Source organism: Berghia stephanieae, chromosome 2, assembly GCF_034508935.2.
Source record: "Berghia stephanieae isolate SIO BIC M18660-M18661 chromosome 2, UCSD_Bste_1.3, whole genome shotgun sequence".
NCBI lineage: Eukaryota > Metazoa > Mollusca > Gastropoda > Nudibranchia > Aeolidiidae > Berghia > Berghia stephanieae.
In genome coordinates, this window is record NC_088361.1 from 45,816,679 (window position 1) to 45,831,767 (window position 15,089).

The following is a 15,089-nucleotide window of genomic DNA, read 5'->3' on the forward strand; positions in this document are numbered from 1 at the left end:
AATAATTGAAAGACAATAATGATGACATGTTTTGCGGCTATTGGTCTTGTGGTATGACACTCGCTTTCGAATAGGAAGGTCCTGAGTTCAAGCCTCGCTTAGCGCATAAAAAGGCTCTTTACTCACATTCTCTCACTGTATTCAGGGGTAAAATGAGTATCTGGCCCTTAACAGCATTGTCTCTGTGGGATTGATAAAAGAGGACCCTCCAGACATCTATACCTGGGTTGTTTTCACCCGTTTTGACAACAAAATTGACCATAAGGACCCATTTCATTTTCAAAGTTGAAATGAAAGTGAAAAATATTACACCAATTATTTTTTCGTTATGTTCATGTAGTAATTGTCACCCTTGTTGTATAATAAATTAAGTTTTACTACAAAGTGCAAATATATCCTGTCTGCACTGTTATTAATTCAAAGAAATAGACCTGCATACATGTATTTAGAACCATTCATCATTTCAGATTGTTAACCTTTCTTTTCATTACGCATTTCCATGATTGCGGTCGCCGCTGATTAACCTACTTTTTAAAATTACCTGAAATCGTCTCCTGCTTTTTAAAAATTTTTTAAAACAAATTCTGAATCCTCATACTCATATTTCATGCTTTAAAATGATATAAGACACTTATTCGGGGATAAAAGATGAAAATTGACAAAATGAGCCTGTCAAAGTAGAAGATTTCAGATCTAGCCTGTTTTGCGCCATAACGAATATAATTCTAGATTTTTTAATACGTGTTTTTCAAGAGTACGGCACTTAGCTGGTTTTAAAAAGAAAAACAATCATAAAACTGACAAGCAGTTTTTTTGTGAATATATTGTAAATTGAGTATCGGATTATCAAATTTATAGAGAAAGTCCTCGAAATTTTCAATGGAGGTAAATAGTGTGTGCTACCTTAACACATTTATTTCATTTTAAAAAATAGAAACGTCTGAACCAACGTTTTCTTATTTGTAAATTAAGAAATTTAAGGAGCACGCACCGGTGTAAGATAAAGAACTGAACAAGTGTGTATGACAGGTGCCAGACAAAGCAGGAAAGAAAAATACAAGAAAAAAATCATCCGAAAAAAATAAGTCATCCTCGACTGGGGATCGAACCTCAGACCTTCTGATTACCAATCAGACGTACTACCATTACATGTTCTTGCACCTTTCATACACACTTGTTCAGTTCTCAACCCACATTCTCTCTCGCTAATTGGATTCAGTAGTCTGATGTCACGCCGCCCGGCAACGGCGGCCATCTTGGTTCTAAACAAAGAAAATCATTACTTTTTATTCTTTATGCTGGCTAGAACTTTTCATATGCCTTGTGATCAGAATATGTAAAAGTCAAAACATGATCAAATGTATGTGTTTTTTTCCTCTGGATACGCTTTTATGCTCGCCGGAGAAATATTTCATACGGCGTCCGCCAATGTTCCGATAGTTTAGAGCCAGTGTTACTAAGTTACCATGCGACATTAGGAAGGAAGTGACGTTACGACTGTTGAAGAGTATTTTTGTCCTTGGGATCATGAGACTTTCATAAAAGATAAAATAAAAATCATTAAGGCGTCTTGAATCTTTGCCGAATTCGATTCTGGCGTCAGGGATAGATAGATCCACTTTTTAAGTTTTTTAAAAAAATTAAACGTTTGTCTCAAAACAATTATAGCTGTTTTACTATTTAAATTATATCAAAATTATGAATGCTGAAGTTTGATTTATTCTTTTTGTTTTCAACATGGCTACACGTTCACCATCTTTTAAAAGAGTATCTGCATGTACATTTAAAGATGTTTAAGGTTTCGTATAATAAGAGCCTTCAGTTTTGACGTGTTCGAGTGTTTTCTTCTTTTTATGATTATAAAACACCTAGACCGTCTATCATTTACTTTCGCATCTCTACAAGTCTAAATTTTCCCAGGATCCCATTATCAATAATTTAGTTTCAATGTACAAATTTAGAATTACCCGAGTGGTGTTTGTGACAGTGACAATGCTGTGATGGTGGTTGTAACCGTGGTATGATGGTATGAAATGATGATGCTGATGTCCCAAATGAAGTTGTGATGGTGATATACATCTGCCAGCCCAGTAAATCAGTTGAAGGTTTTGAGATAAAATATTTGTGAGAGTGGTCTTCAATCTTGTCTAACAGAGATGACAATTTGTAGCAGTGACAAGATAATTTCCATTATGTTATCAAATGATCCATGTCTCTCTCTCCCGTTTTTTTTATAGCATTTACTACTCCTCCTCCTACTACAACTACCACTACTAGACTAAGTCATACTACTCCTACCACTATTACTACTAGATCTACATACTAATACTATTACTGTTGGTCAAATGATGGACATATCACAAAAAGAGGAGGGAGAGGAGGAGGTGGAAGAGGAAGACGACGAAGAGAAAGAAGAAGAAGAAGAAGAAGAAGAAGAAGAAGAAGAAGAAGAAGAAGAAGAAGAAGAAGAAGAAGAAGAAGAAGAAGAAGAAGAAGAAGAAAAAGAAGAAGAGAAGAAGAAGATGGAGGAGTAGGAGGAAGAGGAGGGAAGGAGGAGGAAAAGGATGGGATGAGGAGAAGAAGAAGAAGAAGAAGAAGAAGAAGAAGAAGAAGAAGAAGAAGAAGAAGAAGAAGAAGAAGAAGAAACTTCTCTCACTCTCATCTCAACCAAATGACTATGATTCTTCGCTCAAACCGAGAAATTTACCTATTTTACGCATAGTCCGTTTGCAGTCTGCACTTTCTTGAATAAGATAAAACATTGAATTTATGGACAGAGGGGGTTACGATGGCCGATTAAAACAAAACCTTACCGAAGAATTTCACTCAAAAAATTTTCTCCCTCTTCTCCTCTTCCTCAAAATTAACCGGAAGTTATTGTTCCTACTTGTCATTTTACTTGTTTATACTATCCCTTGAAAGAATGTGTCAGTTGAAAACTTTTGATGAGGTGGCTAAATCCCGATCATTATTTGATATGTAATATTTTAATTTTCCCCAACTTAAATCTATTAGAATCAATTATTGGATAGAACATAATGACAAAAATGTTTTGCCTTGCCAAAGAGATAGATAAAATGTATAAAATGACAGGGAGCCTAGGATTCGTCACAGGGAGCTTTATCTTGACTGTACACCGTCTGCTATTCTTTTAGACCAATGAATGAAAACAAAATAAACTTCTCTTTGGTTAGGAAGGAGGGGTCAGTCAACATGGATGATAATGTACTTCCGTATTATTTACATGTAGAAGGTTGGCATAAAACCTAAACAATATTATAATGCGACGTTCCAATATAATTTTGATCAATTTAAACACATTGTAATCCATGGTGTTGTGATAAAAATTGACCAAATTGTCGAATTTTCTGATCCTTTCATCTCTTCATGTGGAGGTAAGCTGCAGTGATAAGAGTTCACCTCGATTGACAGTCAACAAGTGACCGTCCAGGGGAAGAAAGTTGCATGTTTTTGTGAACGAAGTAGCTATTCGGACTCAAATTATAATGTTCGTGTGCATACATAGGGAAGGACGACACAATGTGGGCAGTAGACAGGGTGGGAGTGATAAAGAATCAAGGAAAAGAGCTCGCCCATGTTCATATTCATATCACACTGACTCAACTCATATCCCAACATAATAGACTAGAAGTAGAAGCATTGTTGCCTGTCTAACACTAACACTAACACTGTCAGAATTTTTGTAATTATTTTTGTCCTGAATTTATTTGGACATCGTGTCATGAAAGGCTTTTCATTTATACTTTATACCAATACCAAAGTTAATTTGACTTTTATTACTTTTGAAAATTTTTAGATAACTCTTTTCTTTTTAATTTCTATCTGGACTTCCAATTGATCCATGATTTTGTCTTTCTCGTCAAATAAAGAGGGTTTAGTCTACCTGTTGATAGTTACTACTAATTTTTATTTGTATTAATTTCATGCAATTATCAGTAAATTAAAATATTAGAAAAAATAAAAACGACAAAGTAAAACCTATACTGCCACAGAAGACTATTCAGACTGAGTCCAAATAATCTTTTTTTTTTTTTAGACTGAGTCCAAATAATCGGTTGAATGCACATGCACATTGGAATTTGAGTCCGAATAGCCACAAGAGACTATTCAGACTCGGAGTCCGAATAGCTGCAGCCTTTTGTGAAATTCATGGTAATTTTGTAAATAGATGGTTATATTCTCATGAGGCAGAGGCTACGCTGTTCATATAATTATATGGACTGAAATCTCAAAGTTTCCCACCATAAGAACCAAATTAAAACTCAAAAAGCAAAAAAGAAGTCCCAAGAATCAAGAGTCAGAAGTCTACAACAGTGCTGAGTACAGTTGGGGTGATTTTCAACTTGGATGAATGGAATGGTGGGAGGGGTTGGGGGGGGGGGGGGGGACGAGAGTGCCTGAAGTGAGACTCAAACCCCAGCTCCTCTGGGTCACAGCTCACTGCCTTAACCAATTGGCTATCTCAGCAAGTGTTAACTTGTTCCCTTCCCCCACCCCTATTTTTTTCTTCTCAAAATTGTTGTTTTTTTTTATTTTCCTTATTACAATATGTTTTGATTTACTCACCTGCAAGGCAGTCACGAATCTGTGTCCATGACTTTTAGAGAGATCTATGGGAGGTCCATTGCTTTTGATGGTTTTGCAGGTTTTACAGATATATACAGGGTGTCCATAAAGTTTGGACACATAGGATAGTTGAATATTTTTGGTATTTAATTAAAATTAAGTTTTATTTTCACTATTTATTTTACTCAACTAATATCTTCGATATGAGAAGTACCAGCTGAACTCTTTCTTCTTTTGTCAAAGCCATAATTGATCTGTGGATTAAAAAAAAATGTATTAATAACTTTGAATACTATTTTGAAAAATATTTAACTTTACTATGTCCAGACTTTACGGACACCCTGTATATTTGTATTGTCTCGTCTCATTGACTTATCCGGTCCTGTTAATGATAATGTAACCCCTTCTTCTCATTCCCTTCCACCAATATCTTAGTCTAGTCACTACAATGTTTTTATTGCTGTACATTCAAACTAAACACAGTAAGAGACTAGATAATTAATGTATTTAAGTTATAGATACACAAGAGTTAATTAACATCTCATTCACTTTAAATCGTTTCAGAGCCCATTGACATCTTATGTGTTCATTGTCCTGTTTGGCTGATCATATGGCTATATGGTCTTGTGGTATGACACTCGCTTTTGGATCAGAAGGTCCTAGGTTTGATCCTCACTAGGCGCACATTTGAGTCTTTGGAAAAGGCTCTTAATTCACATTCTCTCACCGTACTCAGGTGTAAAATGAGTACCTGGTCGTTAACAGCGTTGTCTCTGTCCGAAAAAATTGTTATATCGCCTTACAGGCGTCGTGTCCCGTCTTTTAAGTGTTGCTGTTGGCCAGGGACCCCTTGTAAAGAGCTTTGAGTACGTTTAGTGGATATTGCACTATATAAAAGCTCAATTTTAATTTTATACAACGACACTGCAGTCCACTTAAGATAAACTCCCTTTTAAAATAAACATTCAGTTACTCTGAACAATCCCAAGTCCCAAAATTTTCTCTTCTAAACCATGAGTATTTTTAATGGATAAAAGATAAAAATCTCGGTTATAAACTTTTTACTTGGTCTTCTGAAGGTTTATCTTAAGGGGACTGCAGCGTATAAATCTAAGAAAATATGTGCTGTATTGCAGTGAATGTTTTGCCTGTGAGATATCCAGCACTGTCTTGCAAGATTTATAGATGTCTTGCAAATGTTGAGTTATCTAAACACACTGTTAGTGCTAGATATCTCCCAATCTATGAGACTTCTAATATCTCTGCTACTTTCATTTGAAAAAAAAAATTGTGATAGAGCAGCATTTTGATGAATGAGGGGAAGAAGAAGACACTCTGTATGAAATGTATGGAAAAGGAAGCACATATGAACCCCAAAAATCAGTTAATTCTACAAAAGTCTTTATATGAATTGCCTTCAACTTACAGTTCAAGAAATAGCGGAATCCTCAAATTATGACTCTGGAAATTAAGGAAAATAATTAAGCTGTACAATTGCCATATATATATGTGATGTACACTTTATATACTTTTCAATACTTTTTTTGTGTGATTATTTTTATTACCATAACTAATACTTATAATATATTATGCTTTTTTTCTTTTTCTTCTTAAATTTCAGGTATATATTTTGGATGACATAATGAATGATGAAATGGAGGATGTGGTGAAAGTCCTCTATGACTACTCATACACTGATGACAAGGGGCCGGTAGAAATAAAAAATGGTGATGTTTACCGATTGGTTGAGAAAACTAATGAAGAATGGTGGCAGGTTTATAATCCGTCCGATGAAAACGGAGAATCATTCTTTGTTCCAGCCCAATATGTAGAAATTGTTTCTGAGAAAAGTCCATGGAGAACAATATCGGATTTAGACAAAGCTCTTCTTGAATTTGAAAATGAGCCACTTAAGTCCCCCATTCCTGATCACGATGATAGTGACATTCACAGACCTGAGACAGGTGGGGCGAATGGAGAACCTGAGGGGGATTATATCAATTTGGAGGTATACAGAAATGCAATAGGGATCCCAGGACCAGTAAGTAAAACTGTTTTGATTTGTTTATTTTTTTTTTACATTTAAATACATTAAAGATTTGATTTTAAGACCAATATCATAGCAGCCAATGCCAACTGTCCTGGTTAAATCAGGGCTATCCCGATTTGGCAATCTTTAGAACAAAAAACAAAACAAAAACGAATTAAAAATTGGACTGTTCATATGTATGGAAATGACCTTTGCATGTACCAGGATTATGCTTCTTACTAGATAATCAAAAGAAAGAACAAAAAAAAGCTCTAAATCTAGATTATATTATATAATAGTCTAAACATACTGTTGTTTTGAATCATGACGATTTTGTATGTTAGGGTGTCCCGTTTTAGTTCTTTGAAAAGTTGGCCGCTATGCAATATGAATTTTAAAAAATTATGTTTTGATTGCAGATATAAAGCTGTGAACTGACTTTTTTGTTTCACTGAGAAAGATTTCCTTTCCAGTTGTTGTAGCACTCAATTTCATTGATGGCTGAAGTCATTAGCAGTGCTAGGGTGTCTAATTGACATCTTAAGATGCAATAGATAGATCTTTGTTTCCTTTTGGCCTCCTGAGTAGATACACTCGGACATGGTTTCCTCCAACCCATTGGCACATACAAAGAAGTTTGAGGAAATTGTGTACAAAGAATGATAAAAAGGAAAAAAATTGGGGCATTCAAATGAGTTTGAGGAAACTGTGCGTTCGAAGATACTGTGTTTGAGAAAAACCATACCTATATATGCATTTATATTCAGTTTATTAATTAACTCTCTCGAGTTCACCATGATTGAAAATTGAACAAATTTGTTGGATTTTCCTTTCATATGATCTGAACTCGAGAGAGTTAAGTAAATAAAGGGAGGTGTTCATTTGTCCATCAAAAAGTTTGTTTGGTTTGGTTTTTTATTGGTTCCTTTCTTGTTCTTTTTAATCTGTTTATTTATTTTTTAATTTGATTTTTGAAAATTTCCCTTTTTTTTTAAATCTTTGTATTTATTTAGTTTTTAAAATGTCTCTTTAGTTATTGTTTTTGTTTCAGAAAATCAAAATTAATCAATGTAGATTGATATTTTTATTTTTATTTATTTTTTAAATGTAAGTTTTTGATGGGGTCTTTTGACCTTCGTAGTGGGTGGCGATGTCACCTTTGCTGTGAATTCTATCCAGCTTTATCTAATGTCCTTTTCCATGTTATTTTCTGTCCTCGTCTGGAATCTTTGAAATGAAATTACTTGGTTTTGTCCTGGCCTTGGTCAGAGTCCATGGCTTAGAGGGAAACAGTCCCGATTACAGTATAGTTTTGAAAGATAATTTTTTTTCCCCTTTGTAGATCAAAGTCAATAAATTGTTATTCAGTTATTGTTATAGTTTTTGTTTTAGTCTTAATTTATAAACATTTGACTGTATTCTTCTCAAATTCTACACTTGAGTCTAGATGGGGCTTTTTGGTGATTTCAAACTAAGTACATTGATATTTTGCTCCTTGAATATACTTTGGTTCCCTAATTGAACCATTTGTCTTGTCTTACTTTAACTCAGATGCTTTTAATCGCCATGATTAAAGGGGTGTAGGTGCATGTTGCTGAAGTTTTCAGGTTCAGCAGTTACACCTGTCCAGGCTATTTGCACCTTTCGGTTCAGTAACTCTGTCTTCAACCTGTCTTTCCGTTAGGATGTGCCTCCTTAGCCTTATGGTCATTCTAAATAAAAATTTTAAACCACCAAAAAACCATAGTGGAAGGAATTGTGAGCCTTGACTGGCAGCCTATCTAACTAGAGCTTTTATATAGCGCAATATCCACTAAATGTCCTTAAAGTGCTTTACAAAGGGTCCCTGATGAACAGCAAAACTTAACACATAGAACGAGACATGACACCTGTTAGGCGATATTACAAATTTTCCGACAGAGACAACACTGTTGACGGCCAGGTACTCATTTTACATCTGAGTACAATGAGAGAATTGAGTAAAGAGTCTTTTCCAAGGAGTCAACTATGCGTTGAGCAAGGCTCGAACCCAGGACCTTTCTATCCGAAAGCAAATGTAATACCACATAGCCTCAAACAAACAAAACAAAATATGAGAAGGATACTCTGAAATAAAACTACCACTGCTAAGGCAGAATGACCTCTTAAAGCTATAACGGCATAATTATAATGGTCCCCTGTTGATGAGCTCTATGCACCTGAATAGAGGCTTAGGTTGGGAACTTTAGATGTTGTCATTTGGCATTTATTTGCTTAGGGGTCAATTCCTATCAAGCAAGCCTCATAAGTATGCTTAGGGATACTGATTCAGTGGACGTCTTATCTCTTAATCCCTTCCTAGGCACTGTTCTCAGTCAAACATACTCTGGCCTCTATCCTTTGACCTGCCCGACATGGGTTTTCCTTCTAAGAGATGTTTCCAGTCTGTATAACTCTCCAGATCATTGGGTACGCAAGCTCTCCAACCTTGTCAAATTTTGGTCCACTGGAGAGCTTTAAATTGCAAATCTAGAATTTTTGAACTATTTCATCAATCTTCTTTCTTTTTACTGGTCATGAAATGACTTAAAAAGTGTTGCATGCTGTAAAACTCTTACATTGAATTAGCAGACTGGAAACTATACTGGGATGTAAGACAGCCACAATGTATGGTTGTTGAGAGATACAAAATTGCATACTGTTCATCATACTTCACCGTTTGTTTCTAGGGTTCCCAATGAATATTAAAATTACTCCTTTCCTCTTTAGGTCAGTCCAAAACCTCCCACTCCAAAACCAAACGTCTCACAGGAGCTCCTTCAAGGAACAATCCCACCTCCTTTGCCTGAGGCGGGGACATATGTAAAAGTTTTAGTGGAGGGTTTACCATGGGATATCTATAAGGAACACACAGCAGGTCGATTATTTTATGTGAATAGAGAAACCCAAGAGCGTATGTGGAAGCCGCCTCGCAAGGAAAAATCAGCCCCTGCATTATCTGCTTCATCAGATTTGGTAATTAATATACACTATTACTATAGTCACCTCCAGAAGTCAGTATCAGATAAATTAATCTATCACTCAATTCAGCTATTTTTCATGGTTCTCTGCCTCCCATTGTTACTATATTTGAAATATGTCAGTCTCTGAATTAATCACTTGCAGGTTTGTCTTGGTCTTGTGGGCTCAGAGCTTATGTTTTTACCATATTCCATATATTAATTGGAATAACAATAAATTCAATTTGGCTATACACTAGCTTCACTAATTATATCGTTAAGGCGTTTGCAATAACATTTTCCTCAATCAATGCTTCTGCCTTGTATCTTTTAACAAAATACTTTTCTCATTGCCATCGTGATCACACTGTTAGCAGCTTTAATTAAATTTTCTTGCTATCTGCTATATTTTCTCTATGCCTTTATCTACATCTACAATGAAATCTATGTTCATTTTACTCCTAAATTACATCTCAATTGGAGACTTGTCGGTGATCATCATTTACTTAGTCCCATCTGTATTGGGGGGGGGGGGGGGGGGGGGGGGGGGGGGGTAAATATTATTTCATTTTGTTTTGTTTGTTATTCTTTTGTTTATTTTTGTTTGTTTGTTATTCTTTTGTTTATTTTTGTTTGTTTGTCATTGTTTTGTTTTTTTATTGTATCGTTTTGTTTTGTTTTATTTTGCGAATATTTTTCTGTTTTTTCTCTCTTTTTTTTTTTTTTTTTTTTTTTTTTTGGTGCTGCTGGTTACTAACATTAACATGTTGTGTTCCCCCTCTAGTCAAAGGCTTCCAGTCCACATACCCCCAGTTCACCTTTGACCCCAACTACCAAGGAAGATTGGTCAGGAATCCCTCCTGAGTATGAACAAGTCCATGATAATGGAAACCTTTACTTCATTCACAAATCAACACAAGAGAAGGTAATCTTTCTCAGTGTTTATCACTTCACCATGTGTAATCCTAATTATTTTTTTTCATAGTGCCCTGCTTCTAACAAACTGCTTTCTTTCCTTGTGAGTACTGGGTGACATAGCAATGACAGAATATACGTCCTGACTCGGCAAGAAAAAGAATTTAGTTATAAAGGGAGGTGTACTTTGGTAAAAAAAAAAATAAAATTCAAATTGAATTGATCTCAATGAATCTATATCAGTATTAAGCAGTTTTCAACACGATTCTAATGGTACCATTTAAAAAAAAAATTAGATAAACAGAATAAAAGTTAAAGGCTGAAAATTATTGCCTTTTGTTGTTAACTGATGGATTTTGTGAACTGAAACTTGCATTTCCGGTATTGATTTGGATTTGGATTTTAAAACTGGCCTGAAATGGACTCTGACATTTGAGTAGGGATTTTACTAGGATGACTTGTAAATTAGTACAAGTAGGCATGTTTTCTAGTAGTTGTAATACTGTATTCAAAGAGAACTAGACAAATAATTACATGAATCTTTTTACTGAACATTTCATGCTAGATATCGCATCCTGATCTGATCATTCACTTTTTTAAAAACTATACATCAATGGAAGAGATTACTATCAGAAGTGGAATAATGCTATGACTCATGACACTCTTCTCTAGCTTCAAACCATTTCAATGTGTTAATCACAAACTCTGAAAAACTTGTGACTTTTTTTTTCTCTCTATTATTTACATTTTTTTACGATGATAAAGTTTAGACAGAAATATTTGGACAGATAGAATGCTCTTCTTGTGATTTAGATTGTTGTTTTATAAAATGCTGTTAAGAAGACATGTTGGATTGTGCATACAGTTCCAGCTAGAAAAAAATAATTGGTAAAGTTTTATGAGCACCGTCAACTGGGACAACTTTGCATAAAGGGGAAACTTTGCAGCTTGAATAAGAGATTTCCATTGATAAAGATTCAAGTCTTTTAACGTGACAACAACTGCAACAAAGCTGAGATTATTCAAAATGCTCCAAATTCTCAGAGGCAAAGTTTCCCCTTGAGGCAAAGTTACCCCAGTTGAGGGTATTTTATAGAATAATTGAGCTAATCAGAGGTTTTATTTGGGTCTCAGTTTTTGCATGACTTATCTGACTTTTATTCACGTTATGAATTTAACTTTTCAACGTCGCGACATTTCCAAAAACTAAGTAAAAAGTATTAATAACAACAGAAGAAATTATTAATAAGAGCTAGTTATGTAGAAAAGTGCTCCCCCTCTCCCCCCCCCCCCCCCCCCCCCCCCCCCCCCCCCCCCCCCCCCCCCCCCCCCCCACCTCAAAATTATTTTTTAAAGGTCAAGTTTACACTGACTTTTATTTATTTATTTATTTTTTTTACGACTGATCAAAGCAAGTCACTTTACACCATTGTCTCTTGTCATGTGTCAGGGACGTCTACTTGTACTTTCTAATGGATACTAAACTGCTAGAAAGCTGTGGACTGTAAAAATTAATAAACAAAAGGAATATAACTGCTTCAAAAAGTAACTAAACATAAAATACTGAACGCTTCAGGCTCAAACCCTTCTTCAGTCAATGGAAAAAAAACAAAAAATGAGAAAACATAAATACATTAATGTTTATCCGTTTATGTTTTCATTGTTTTGTTGTTGTTGGCTGAAGAAGGGTTTCGAGCCCAAAACATTCCGTGTTCGGTATTATGTTATTTTTTTAAAGCTGTTCTATTCATTTTTGTTTATTGTTTTGTAGTGTCCAATGGATCAGCAAATGATGACGTGTGGCTATTATCTTAACTATTCTAAAAAGCTATTCATTTTTTTCTGTATGTTTTTTTTTAACCCATTATGTAGATTTAGCCAACATAGGCTCTGCTTTAACAACTTTTTCTGGATTTGTCATCAAATATTCCATATTTATCTTCATTTTCATAGAGGATATTAATATATTAACATTTCTGGCTAATTTTATTGAACCTATCTAGCTCTGTTCTTGTACTTATGATTCTTGCAAAATGGTGGTGATGATGACGATATGCTTGATTTGTGCATCATGGGTATAAAACTCTTTTATTGTAATCTATAAAATTATATTACACTAATATTCTTATTTAATTTATTTTTTCTTTCTTTTTCTGAATAGTTGTGGGTCTTGGGGGTTAATTAAATTTTTTGTTTTTTGTTTGTTTTGTATGTAATTTATCTCTATTCAAAAATAGAAATTGCCAGTGTATTTAATTGATTGTCTTGAGAAATCTCATTCTATGGTCTGCATTTTTCAGAGGTTTTCACACCACGAGCCAAAATCCCTCACAGATAGCTTTATATTAATCTCCAAGGTTGTTTTTATCTTCTAGTTGTTTGGTGTTTTTTTATAACTATGGAAATGGTTGTTGTGCTTTATTTAGATTTTCTTTCTTGCCCATAAAATTGTGATTTTTGATCGGCTTGTCAGGTCTAATTTGTTTCGCTGCAGTCGATTTGGTTCTTGTTTTTATATTCTGACTCTCTTTTTTTACCAAATAAATACAAAGGCGATTAAGGTTTATCACTTCAACTTCTTGATTTTTACCTGCGATTCATGCTGGCACAAGCAATTTGAGTTTTCAATCAATAGAGTTGTTATGTGTTTTTCTGATATTTATTATTCAGTGCTTTTCGGTTTGTTGTTTTAGGGTTTTTTCTTTTTTTTTTTTTTAAATTTTATATGGGTGTGGGGTTGTGATGTTCGCTTTACCTTTTTTTTTTTTTTCTTTCGCTTTGTGTGTGTTTTTCCCATACTGTTGTGAGCTTTGACTTTGATGCCCTTTTTTTTTTCACTCTCCATCTGATTCACCTTTTTACTTTTTTCTCTTTTGTTTTTTTTTGTTTGTTTTTTATTAGATTAATTTTTAATTTTTTTAAATATGATTTTTCAACCAAAAAAAAAATTAAATTTTACTTTTCACTTTGCACTGTGCTTTGCTCTGCCTTATCACTGGCACTATTTTCAGTGGAAGACCATAGTTGACAAAGTAGGTCGTCACTATTTTCATAAATTGGGCACCAACGACACACTGTGGGACCTTCCTTCATCTTCTAACCGTCAAATAGATTGTGATGCTGTTTGCTCTAACCGGCTTGTTGAGGTATTATGTCTAGCTGAAACCTGTTATAATTTACAGAAAGCAGTTGATCATTGTAAATCCATAGCATGGAATTGTAGTATGTATGTATATATATATATATATATATATATATATATATATATATATATATATATATATATATATATATATTATATATATATATATATATATATATATATATATATATATATGGCTTTTGTCTATTTATATCTCCTTGCTTTTATTATTGTTATTGTATAAAATCCATTTAATTTCCTCATCCTATATATATATATATATATATATATATATATATATATATATCCTTAGTTATATTCATCAGCTTATCAAATCAATTTTATTTTTTTAAATAAAATAATTTTAGCTTATGTATACACTTTGAATTTCTAAAAACCAGATCTCTATAGTTTAATATAACACAATTTGAGAAGACAATCGTAAGTTAAAATATATAAAGATTGTGGCAGGTTTTGACTCTATCTAGTGCAATGGTTGATGATTCTTTGTCATTAATCCATTTCGTTTTCCTTTATTCATCAATATTTAAGATGAAACATTTGTTGAGGGTGAGTTACCATCATAGTGTGGGTATGTTTGCGTGTATCACAATGGACTTGCAGTGTCTTCATTCAAGATTTAAAAATAACCTACTGACACGGATTTACATTCCCAGTCCTTTTGCAAAAAATTGTTTTGTTTTGTTTTTTGTTTTGTTTTTTAATTCATCTATTATTTTTGTTTTTGTTGTACTTGAAATGTCAGTCTAATATTTAATTAGTTTTTGAGCCACTATTAATGACAGGGGTAACCGTTGATCCCAGAAAACACTGACCATCCCCTCATCTAACTGTAATTATATTGCACATCTTTCACTTGTGTCCTATTATTTCTTACAACTTTTGATTGTTGTTCTTTTATTATTTATTAAAATATTCAAGAAATTTTCTTCTATCCTTATATAATTTCAAAGGCATCCAAATTTTTTAAGACATTGAGAATAATAAATAATAACTATAAATTGAATACATAATAATGAAAAAAAAAAAAAACAGACAAAAAAATGTAATCATTCATAAGCATGTTCATTACTACAAAAAGCATCGTAAATGCGAAGTCGTGACTTTAATTGTTAATTTTTAAACATAATTCACGAGGCTCTGTGTGTATATGTGTGTGTGTGTGTGTGTGTGTGTGTGTGTGTGACTGCCTATCAAATGAGATTCACGATAATTGGAATTTTGTTACTTTGTTTTTGCCTTTGATTCTAGGACTGTGTCGTCATAATTTTTTATAAAACAAACAATTGAAATAGCTCTAAATACGTCATTATTTTAAAAAAAATATTTACCTCATATATATTAATGTTTATTTTAAAAATAAAGTAACAAGAGAAAAACACGGACTTCCTATTGAGGTCAAGGCCACGGAAATATT

General features: G+C 33.7%; 2 protein-coding genes across 17 annotated transcripts in view; one reads left to right on the top strand and one right to left on the bottom strand.

The window, feature by feature from the left end:
- Positions 1-2,881, bottom strand: part of LOC144964990 (uncharacterized) — a 32,187-nt gene extending 29,306 nt beyond the window's left edge. For 2 of the 4 annotated variants that reach the window (XM_078899816.1, XM_078899814.1), the window contains exon 1: positions 2,814-2,881. The gene's annotated coding sequence lies outside the window, so the exon portion shown is untranslated. Of the gene's footprint in view, positions 1-2,707 lie in introns of all 4 variants that reach the window. The other 2 variants (XM_078899813.1, XM_078899815.1) reach the window with 2 other exon arrangements.
- Positions 2,882-3,181: 300 nt separating this feature from the next.
- Positions 3,182-15,089, top strand: part of LOC144964991 (rho GTPase-activating protein 15-like) — a 43,015-nt gene continuing 31,107 nt past the window's right edge. For 4 of the 13 annotated variants that reach the window (XM_078899821.1, XM_078899822.1, XM_078899827.1 and 1 more), the window contains exons 1-4: positions 3,182-3,395; positions 6,209-6,628; positions 9,365-9,610; positions 10,379-10,519. In XM_078899821.1, the coding sequence (XP_078755947.1) occupies positions 6,230-6,628; positions 9,365-9,610; positions 10,379-10,519 (786 nt within the window). In that variant the 5' untranslated portion in view covers positions 3,182-3,395; positions 6,209-6,229. Of the gene's footprint in view, positions 3,396-6,208; positions 6,629-9,364; positions 9,611-10,378; positions 10,520-12,809; positions 12,867-13,520; positions 13,656-14,203; positions 14,222-15,089 lie in introns of all 13 variants that reach the window. The other 9 variants (XM_078899817.1, XM_078899818.1, XM_078899823.1 and 6 more) reach the window with 5 other exon arrangements.